Raw genomic sequence first — 10,547 nt, 5'->3', positions numbered from 1 at the left:
GAACTTTACTGCATCCTGCTTACTCTTAGAAAACAACCCTTGAATCCTTCCCTGTTCTAGTCTTTGCTATTCTGGACAACTCTGCATTGTTAGCACTTCTCATCTTCTTTAGATTAATTATTTGCATTGCTCATTTGGATGAAAGGGTCTGCTAAATGTATAAATGTAAATGTCAAATAAATACAAGTTTTTAAAATGTAAATAACTAAATTCAAGAACTGAAATGAAAAATTCAGGAAATGAATTTTCTTTGAGATTAACACTTTTTGACTAATTTTGAACTGTATTTCCAATCGTACAGAGTCTTTTAATTCACGAATAGCAATTTCTAAAAAAATTGATACCTGAAACATAAATAAATACATCTTTTATCATAAAAAATGTCCATGATTTCCCCAACATTCTTCAAAGTCTTTTAAAACATTCAAGTTTCTTAAATAAATCTGACAGTTAGTGAGTGAATGCATTAAAATAAGACAAATGCCCTCAGTTTTAGGTTTATTCGTTTACACTGTATAAAACATTTTATGTTGTAAATACGAGACAGCACTACTTCAGTCATTATACTTAAAACTTCATGTTATTTCTGAGCAATTTTCGAGTTTAAATTGGTAAATTAAATTTTTCAGTGTATTTTATAGCTTGTTTTGTCTTAAATATGATCATTTTAAGCCATTTTGTGCCTTTTTTGGAAATGTGATGAGGCTGACTAGTAGGTCTTACTTCCACAAATGATCTACTAATTTATTAAGAATAATTCTATGAAAAAAGCTCACCTTCAAGTCAAGATGAGCAATCCTACACGTGTGAAGGTAGTGTAAAGCTTCTAGAATATCCCGTAGGTAAAGAGACACCTTTTCTTCTGTCAGGTTCCCCCAGCTAACAATATAATCCAGGAGACGACCTTGATCCGCGCTGATGTGCAAAAAAAGAGAAACAAAATGTGTTAACTAAAACATCTTAAATGAACTGATGGTATTATGATTAGCGTTGCCTTTATGTGTGAGAAGATAAAGTAGAGAAGTCCACGTACATCTCCAGGATGAGAACATAACTGGCTGGGGTCTCGTAGGTGTCCAGCAGGCCCACTAGGTGAGGATGCTGAAGACACTGAAGGACACCCAGCTCTTGAACCACCTGCTCTCGACGCATTAGCTTCTTATTTACTAGCTTAGCGGCCACTGATCGCCTGCTTCCTCTTTGCTCACACCACTTAGTGACGGCAAACCTGCCTCTACAGACAGACAGTAAACAAACATAAGCTGGTTTAGAATGTTAGTTGTGTGTATAGAGATAGATGGATTATTTGTTTAATAGTATGTCAAAACATTTCATTTGCGCAATACCTCCCCAGTTCCATGACTTCAGTGTAGTGGGACTCAAAGTTTTCCTTCCAGAGGATCCCGTCACAGGAAGTGCCTACAACAACAACAACATCGGCGAATCAACTTCCATTCAAACTTTTTGTTTTAAGCAGTGTTAGCTGAAAATCAACTGACCGAGCACCCTGAGGTAGGCTGATGATGTCACTGAGCCCACATCATTAGAGGCGATGCAGGTATAGGTGCCGCTGTCGTCCAGAGAGGCAGGTGAGATGCGAAGGGTCACTTCCCCTGTCTCACTGAACAAAACATTAAACAATTAGGTGGCAAAATGTATAAATTGTAATGCATAAAATCAAAAATGCACAACATAGTCTATTAAAAACATGTTCTTTTAGTCTAGAATATTCTCAACTGCTCTATTCAGAGGACAAATATTGCTGTATAATGTCTGTTGTTACAAGCCAATTTGATCTCAGAAGCAAATTAAATGTTGTTTTTACAAAATAAATTAATTGAATTAATTAAAATGAAATTTTAAGTTACATCAATATTCAATGTGCATGTATTAATTTATTTGGTAATCATGTAATGTAAAATCAGCTAGTCATTACCAGAAAATAAACCCCTTGTGGAAAATACGACGTGCTTGTGGAAATAACTAGCTCACATAAATGGATTCTGTAAATGCATGTTTTACTTTATTTTTGCTAAATATTTTTATCATATATTTTTTTATTTTTACTTCATACATTTGTACAATTTTTATTTACACTATGCTATATGTAGTATTTTTTTAACCAATTTTTATTTGCACTATGCTATATATATACAGTATATATATATTTTTTTTTTGTACAAACCAAATATATATATATCTAACCAATAAGTATTTTCATTAAATAATTATTTTAGACTTTTTTTCTTCTTCAATTTTGACAGCATTTACATTTTCAGCAGAAATTTAACAAAGTATGCATATCCAACAGGTGAAAAAAAAGTGCGATAAGGGTGCTCAACCACAAAACTCAAACATGCTTACAAGTTATTTGAAGGTGCCCTTGTTACAGTGAAGTTATACATCTAAGTACTGTGTAATATTAATGAACCACACGTGGTAACGGTTTGGTTTAGTGTTACTTGCATGTAATTATGCATAATTTATTGTTATTATAATAGTAAGTACATGTAACAAGGTCACTAAAATAAAATGTTAACTAAAAAATGTATACTTTCTCACTAAAGGTAAAGTTTTAAAGCAATTTGGATCTTTATCAATAGCCACGTTAAAAACAGTACTTCTGGTGAGAAAATGGCATAAATATTTTTTATGATGTGCCATTTTTTTCTTCTTCCTTGTTTAGACATTTATTTTTACAATTCTAAAACATAATTAGATAATTGTAAATCAGATATTGTCCAAAAATTTGATATTAAGTTTATAGCCATGACAAATGGTAAAACTTAATGAATTTGTTTGTTCATATAGTCATATTTGAACAACATGGAGACAATTTCACAGAAATATTTAGCATGGAAAATGTTTCTTTTAGTAAACAGGTATGAAACTAGCAAAATGACTGTACATCTTTCACAATAGACTGGATCGAAAACCATAAAGCAAAAGTGCCCCCTGCAGTCTGTATAGGTTCATGACATATAAAATGATGTCTGTGTAGTGGTTTTACCTGTGTGTGAGTGTGTATCTTCCACCATTGCTGAGAGTGCTCTGGTCAGGCCCTCTCCAACAGACCGAGGCTTTGGGCTGCCCACAGATCTTACAGCGGAGGGTTACACTGTCGCCCCTGTCACACACGACCTCAATCAGGGGGACCACAAACTCTGGGGGAACTGCTGCCAGCAAATCAGAAACTTAAAGTCATTTGTCTGTTTCATTATGACACATGAACAATTTAATATATGCAGAGTTTTCCAAGAACGAAAGAGCAATATTCTAACTTACCATCATAAATGTAGTTGGGATTCAAAAGCTGCAAAAATTACATAAGCAATAATGTAATGTTGAAAGTACATAAAGTAAGTAGAAATTATCATAGCTATGAAATTGCAGCAATGATTACAAAATGAATCATTCAACTTTTAAGGTAGTACCTTTACAGAAACCTTATTGGCTGATCCATCTCGAGACTTGCGATAGCCATTCTCTGATTTGCTTTCTTTTCTGCCCTCTTTGTCTCTCTTTTCAGATTTTCGTCTGATGCGTAGAGCTGTGTGCCATGATGAGGACTTCCTGAAAGATAAATAAAGCACTGTTTTAAGAGAGAATTCACAGCTAGACTATTAATGTTAGACAGCAAACAGAATTAACTTGCATACATACTTGAAACACCTTCAAATCTAATTTTGACAAATCAATTCCCTTATGGAACCGTAAACAGTGAAGCTAAAATATGAAATCTATTTTTGAAATAGAAAATATATTAAGTTTCAACACTCATATACTAAAATATATACCAAAATGTATTTTAGGGTAAAAAATGTCGTAAATGAACCTACATTTAGGGTAAATGCAAATCTGTATGCAATGGATCAAATTTCATTAATAATTAATAATAATTCTATACTACCTATTTTATAAGACTATTTACCGTATTTTTCGGACTATAAGTCGTACCTAAGTATAAGTCGCATCAGTCCAAAAATACGTCATGACGAGGAAAAAAACATATTTAAGTCGCATTTAATTAGAACCAAGAGAAAACATTACCGTCTACATCAGCGAGAGGGCACTTTATGTTTTCAGTGTAGACTACAGGAGCACTGAGCAGCATAGAGCGCCCTCTGGCGGCTGTAGGCGGTAATGTTTTCTCTTGGTTCATTTCTCTTGGTTCATGTTTGAAAAACTATGAAAAAAGTGCGACTTATAGTCCGGAAAAAAAGGCATATTATTTTTCATTTATATAGTTATATTATAAGCTTATTTAATAATTGCATTTTATTAAAATGTGTTATATGTTCATATGTGTTATATGCTACAAATAAATGTGATATGCACGTATTTTCTTGGATTGAACTATATAAAACAAAATGTACTTTTCTCAGTTTTTTTCTTAAAAATGTATGTGTATATATGTGTGTAAATATACACTTCAGGGAGCGGTCCTCTGGACAACTCTGCTACATATGTGGAGTGGGTGCTGGGGCCTAATGGACTATGGACTCTGTCTGTCCCACAGGTGAGGACATTTACAGCCGCACTCCCAAACCAGAGACCAGCCAGATGTCATCCTGCTTCATGGAGCTTTTGCCAGGGTCTAACGCAGACAGAGAGCCTTAATCTCCTGTGTCTCCGCTGGTTCTGCCCATCCCTGAATCTCCTGTGTCTGTGCTGGTTCCGCCCATCCCTGAATCTCCTGTGTCTGTGCTGGTTCTGCCCATCCCTGAATCTCCTGTGTCTGTGCTGGTTCCGCCCATCCCTCAATCTCCTGTGTCTGTGCTGGTTCCGCCCATCCCTGAATCTCTTGTGTCTGTGCTGGTTCCACCCAGCCCTGAATCTCCTGCGTCTCCGCTCCTGTCCTCCAGTGTAACCCTCCCAGCCTCCCTCTCCCGCCTCCTCTTAGACCAGCCAGTTCCTCAGCCTCATCTCTGCTGGTGCCTGTCGGCCCCTCAGCTCACCCTTAGCACGCCATGTCCAGTGGGTCGGTTGTGCTATGGGACTTCCTGTCACCAGCTACCTCAGGTTTGGAGGATTCACTGTCTCCACCTCCAGTCTTCGAGACCCGGACTCCACCTCGACCATCCGACCCATCTGCTTCACCTTGGCTCCTGGTTCCCTTGTTTCCACCATGGCCCGTCATCCCACCAGCTCCATTGGGCTCCCTCATCCCTCCAGCTCTGCCTTGGCCAATCATTGACCATCCGATGCCTCGGGACTCCACTCCTCTGGCTTCGCCTCGTCACTACATCCCTCTGACTCTGTCAGGCTCTGCCTCGGTCCTCAGTTGCTTTGGCTCCACCGCGGTCTTCTGGAGCCCTCGCCTGAGCATTCAGCTCTGCCTTGACCCTCTGGAACCTCAGTGTCACTCTGGGTCTCCGTCTGCTTGGCTCCATCCTGGGTTCAGTCTCAGTCAGTTGTCTCCAGGGTGTCATCTAGACCAACTCCTCCCTCCCTTGACTCCACCCTGGGGCTTCCTCCTGGCTGGTCTCTTGACAAAGATCTGGCTTCTCCTGTTCCTGGCTTCCCATTGGCTCCTCCCACCCTACACCCTCCACCCTCCCATGGAAATTCTTTTTGGACTCTTTTTGTTTCAGGCACTCCTCCTGAGCCCCCACCCTCCCTCCTCAGTTGGAATATGTTACAGCATGGGGACGTGCCTTTGCAGGAGGGGGCGAACTGTCACATGACTGTTAGTCTGTTTCCTTGTGACCTAGTTTTACTTTGACTCCTTAGCTGTCATTTCGTTCACCTGTGTTTGATTAATTAACTCATTAGTTCTTTTGTTTGCTCCCCTACAAATACTCTGTTTTACCTTAGTCTGTGTCAATTCTCATTTATGATATATTGGTTTTCTTGCCTGTCTGCGGGATTTTCTGATTAAAAATACCTTTTTGTTTATCTCTGTCATCCTCCTGTGTATGTAACTCACCCACCCATAACAATAATATAATATATAAAAATAATTAAAATAATAAGCTTCTTACTCTTGAAGTAACTAAACAGTCAGTCTATAATCAATAACCATTAATAACCTATCCTCACTTGAGGGTTCCATCAGCGTAGTCGGGAATGAAGGTGGAGGTGTGACCCAGAACGTAGCCGGGGATCCAGCCCTCGGCTGCTGGGCCTTGTTCTGTGGCGGCACGGAAAACTAGAAACATGTTTTGCTGGTTAGAGGCCAATATCTGCACAACCTCTCCTTGATACACGCTGATCTCATCTTCTTTTAGAGCCACGTAGTCCTGGGTCACCAACATGGTTGACACACTGCTGCTGCTGCTGCTTTCACTCTAGAAGCAGAAACACAGCAAAACATCAGAGTAGCAACTTTTATATTATTTATATTTTTATATTATTTTTTATTTGATTAAGAATGTTTGCATATGAAGAATGTTGAAGACATTTAGTCAGCTGGTCAGAGAGCAAGAATAAAGCAAACAATGGCAGTTGCAGGAAAAGATTTACAATAGAAAGTTTACAAGATCCTCTTCCGAGTTACACTAAAGAGTCATGCATACTGACAGTACCAAGTTAAATTGCTGATGGTTGTCCAGACACTGTACTGTTGGTTAAGTATACCATGAGGTGGATGAGCTCAAATGTCTATGTTCCCACTGACAGTCACCAAAACATGCTGAACTTTGTCACATCATCAACAGTCTCTGTCACTCATGTTGCTTGTAACCACTTACTATAATTAAAAATAAATGACTTCTGGCCTCTTTGTTGCTGCAAATAGCTTTAATTGTGAGTACCCCTCAAGACTGTTGGTTAAAAGAGGAAATCTAACACCCTTAAAGACCCCATGATACCATCTATATGCTAGTGGACTGCTGAAAGTTGACAGGAAACAGACAAAATATACTGATGCACTCATGTGTGCACCCGTGTACCCAAATGTTTCGTCCAATTAAATGCTCTCTAGAATGAGAATATACTTTCCCCTAATACCCCGACTTTCTTCTGATGCAAATAAAGTATATTTGCTATGTTAAAAAAAGGATTTTAGCACAGGATTTTATGGGGCCTTTAACACCCCACAATATATTTATAAATTTTTTAAATATGTAAGCTGGTTAAAAAGAAAAAGAGTTAGTAATTGTTAGTTGGCAGTGGTTTATGTGCTTCCAATGCTTGCATATTAGGTCTTCTCAGGCGGTTAGAGAAAGAACATCCTGCCAGTTTAGAGCAGATAGAGTCAGCAGAAAGTCAACGGATGTACAGAGTTTCTGAGAAACTCTCAAGGTGATATTCTGGTTAACAGTGTACATTGTTAGTTGCTCAGCAGCACAGTCAGACCAGGCCAGTTAATATCCACACAAGCCGGTGAGAATCCTCTTCAAAGGTCAATGCACATATACCCCAGTGGGTTAGTATGAAGCCGCAGGTGGAGGTGAAGCAGGACCAGGCTTCACTGAAGCCAGGAGCTAGAGTTTGTCTCTTACCCCATTGCTGTGAGTGGAATGCAGGGACTGCTCACTGGTGGAGGAGCAAGTACTGATGTGGTCCAATTCCTTAAAGTGGGTGGAGTGCCTGCGAGTCTGACACTGGTTGCGACTCAGTGTGTCGCTCTGCTCTGTGTAAGAGCCAGGCCTGCCAGTAGGTGAGACTGGCATTGAGGCCCAAAACGGGGAGCCCTTCTGGACTGTAAAGTTCTGAGGGTTCAAGGGGGAGAGAATGGGCGAGGGGACTCTGAGACGGGGCTTTGTTTGGGTGAGAGACATGGGTGCGACTGTGGCTCTTGGAATGGGTGTCCCTGATTGGGCTTCCTCGCGCAGCTCCTTCAAGGGGCTCTCCAGGACCCGCATCCTAGGGACCTGACCGTTTAGGTCCTGGTCAGGAAGAGGACACATACCTGAAGTGCGGTCATCTGGGGCGGGGGCGTGGTGGTGGTGCTGCACAGGCTGGGGGAGACGAGAAGAAGGTTGAGGGATTCGGGATGTTCGGGACCGAGAGCCACAGCTGGGAACCATGGCAGAGCTGCTGCTACCCCCCGGAAGTCCACTGCTGCTAGGTCCACCCAGACCACTTGCCCCCACATGATTCCGTTGGTATTCAATGGGTGATGTCAGTGCTGAGAACACAACAAGAGGCAAGTTATATTATATAATATAACCCAGTCACAAAATACATAATTTTTTTAGGTGTATGCATTTTTATAAAGTGAAAGAGTAAAGCTTTGAACAATACATTTTGAAAAATATGTTTTAAAAGTCACTGGGACTGAATGACTAGATGGTCTTAAAAGCTGTGTTACCAAGTCTGCAGTTTTAAATTAGGGGTGTCCTATCCTTCACCAGGGGGCCCACTATTATGCTATTTAGCTCCAATCTTTATTAAACACATTTAAACCAGCTAATCGATGTCTTTAGTGTTACAAGAACCGTCCAGGCAACTGTGTTTGGACAGGTTGGTGCTAAACCTTTGGCCCACTAAAAACAGGATTGGTCACTCCTGATGTAATGCAACATAAAGTACACACATTATGTGGAAAATCCCACTGGAGAAGCAATGAGGTTAAGCAAATTACTTGGTTGTTGTATACAGTTTGTGGAGCTTTACACCTATTACATTTTGGTTTGTAGATATTTAACCAGTAACCTACCATTTTATAACTTTTTTTAAGAAATCCTACAATTGTGTTACCATTGAGGAAGTTTCTCTGGTTCTCCAGGATGCTGCTGATCTGTTGAATCCATGCCAGGCAAACCGCCCGGTTGGAGGAATGGAGGACATAGTGCTCTGTACTGCCAGCGGATGACCTTGAGGTCAAAACAAACTTGCAGGGGTCATTATCAGGACTCTCTTCTAGACCCAACCAACTGACCTGCAGAGCAGAGATAAATAAATGTTTTTACTTGCTATACTGTACCTTGAGCACTGTGTTTTCTACAGCAGTGGTTGTCTACATACTTTTATGCTGTTCTTAAACAGATAGCCCGGCATAGAGAATCCCTTCTTTTTATCCAGAGGTTCACTGAAGATAACTATCTGCTCGAAGAGAAAGACACGCCTCTCTTTCATGCGGGAAAGGAGACCACCATCCTGGTCGGAGACCATGAAGGTGTCCTGTAGAAGCAGTCTTCCCTGGGCTACAATTTTACCCTAAAAGCAATAACAAAACAAACAATGCTTAGTCCTCAGAACAGTTAAAATTCCCTCGCATGTGGAAACAAAACTGCATTAAAAAAGAACATTCACAACAAGTACAGGTTGGTTTGGAATATTGTAAAGTGAGGTTCCCACATTATTTAATTGGAGGAAAGGTCACGGTTTTATTTGCTTGGATTGTGAATAATTTTGTCAGACATCTAAACTTCCGTGTATTTGGTTTTATTAGTTGTGAAGTGAAGAAAAAAAAAAGTTGTGAACAGCTTGATGACTTCCTGCTGATTTTGTACATACAGTAAAACTGTTAATGGCTGTGTTTTTAGCTTTCCACCTACACACTCACAAACTTTTGCAAATAAGTTAAGAGAAATGTGTCTTACATCAAATCCTTGGAGGCGTCCAACATTCATCATGTCATTGCAGCGTTTTGGAACAACACACATCACCTCTACTGCTTTCTGTGAGAGAGAACATGATTTTTACATTTTATGAAGAAAATGTGACTGCTGCTTGCCTGTGTAAAATTTGTCACCATAATACAAAGGTGTTGTGGGTGGTTACTATGGTGTTGTTACTTTATGTGCTTTACTATAGCCCAAGTCAAAGATTCCCACCTGATTTTCTGGGATCTAGATATGAATCTTGTCAGTTGTCATATTATTAATGTTTTATCATCTCCTAGTCATAAATTGATTGAAAGTCAGACTAACTGTTTAGAAATGTCAGATAACAAAATTTTTCTTTAACAAGCTGCATGATTTGAGGTACAGTATTATTTATATTCGTAGCATAAATGTTGTTGCTGGATGAGTTATGTGTCAAAGTTAAACAATTAACCTTACCTCTATTTCTACAGTGTCCAAACCAGCCTTTTTGGAGAACTTGAGGAAATCCTAAAATAAAGCAACCAGTACAATGATGAGTTACATTAATTAATGTTGAAAGGCTGATCTTTTCTCAACATCTATTCTTTACATAAAGATGGGTGAGTAGAACTGGAAGGAATGACTACATTGCTACAGCAATTTCACTGCCTGACCTTCAGCAGAAGCTGGTATTTCATGATCCGCTGCACTGGTTTAATCAGTAGATCTGTGATCTGTAGCCTGTGGCCCAACCTCTGTTTTAAATCCTGATGACGATATAAAGAAAAGATGAGACAATGTGGTTCAAAGTCTGTCTTACTTTTTATGACTCATGTTTAAATGTCAGGGAGGATGTAGGCAGTGACTTTAGTCTTACCTCAAAATACGTATCAATGTATTCTGAAACAATGTGCTCTGATTTGGGCTTGTTTTGGCAGTACACAATGTACATGTGCAGTCTTCGTTCCTGTAGCCAAAACAGAATTTCAGACAAAGAAGGTCAAAAATTACTCATCAAGTAAGATTTGAATAAAAAAAGGATAGATCCTGTCCTTCATTCTGATTGTTCTA

The 10,547-nt window shown here is 39.5% G+C and overlaps 1 protein-coding gene across 3 annotated transcripts in view; it reads right to left on the bottom strand.

The window, feature by feature from the left end:
- The window catches only part of triob (trio Rho guanine nucleotide exchange factor b), a 159,082-nt gene that overhangs the window by 2,994 nt on the left and 145,541 nt on the right, over nt 1-10,547 (bottom strand). For 2 of the 3 annotated variants that reach the window (XM_026284128.1, XM_026284129.1), the window contains 15 exons: nt 10,354-10,443; nt 10,151-10,243; nt 9,954-10,004; nt 9,492-9,569; nt 8,914-9,105; nt 8,647-8,827; nt 7,446-8,074; nt 6,043-6,290; nt 3,435-3,573; nt 3,286-3,313; nt 3,011-3,173; nt 1,500-1,621; nt 1,347-1,419; nt 1,034-1,234; nt 777-915 (listed from right to left, as the gene is read on the bottom strand). In XM_026284128.1, the coding sequence (XP_026139913.1) occupies nt 777-915; nt 1,034-1,234; nt 1,347-1,419; nt 1,500-1,621; nt 3,011-3,173; nt 3,286-3,313; nt 3,435-3,573; nt 6,043-6,290; nt 7,446-8,074; nt 8,647-8,827; nt 8,914-9,105; nt 9,492-9,569; nt 9,954-10,004; nt 10,151-10,243; nt 10,354-10,443 (2,427 nt within the window). Of the gene's footprint in view, nt 1-776; nt 916-1,033; nt 1,235-1,346; nt 1,420-1,499; nt 1,622-3,010; nt 3,177-3,285; nt 3,314-3,434; nt 3,574-6,042; nt 6,291-7,445; nt 8,075-8,646; nt 8,828-8,913; nt 9,106-9,491; nt 9,570-9,953; nt 10,005-10,150; nt 10,244-10,353; nt 10,444-10,547 lie in introns of all 3 variants that reach the window. The other variant, XM_026284127.1, reaches the window with a different exon arrangement.

This window comes from Carassius auratus, chromosome 16 (genome assembly GCF_003368295.1).
Source record: "Carassius auratus strain Wakin chromosome 16, ASM336829v1, whole genome shotgun sequence".
NCBI classification, from domain to species: domain Eukaryota; kingdom Metazoa; phylum Chordata; class Actinopteri; order Cypriniformes; family Cyprinidae; genus Carassius; species Carassius auratus.
The sequence above is the reverse complement of the archived record's forward strand: the minus strand, read 5'-3'. Positions and strand labels throughout refer to the sequence as shown.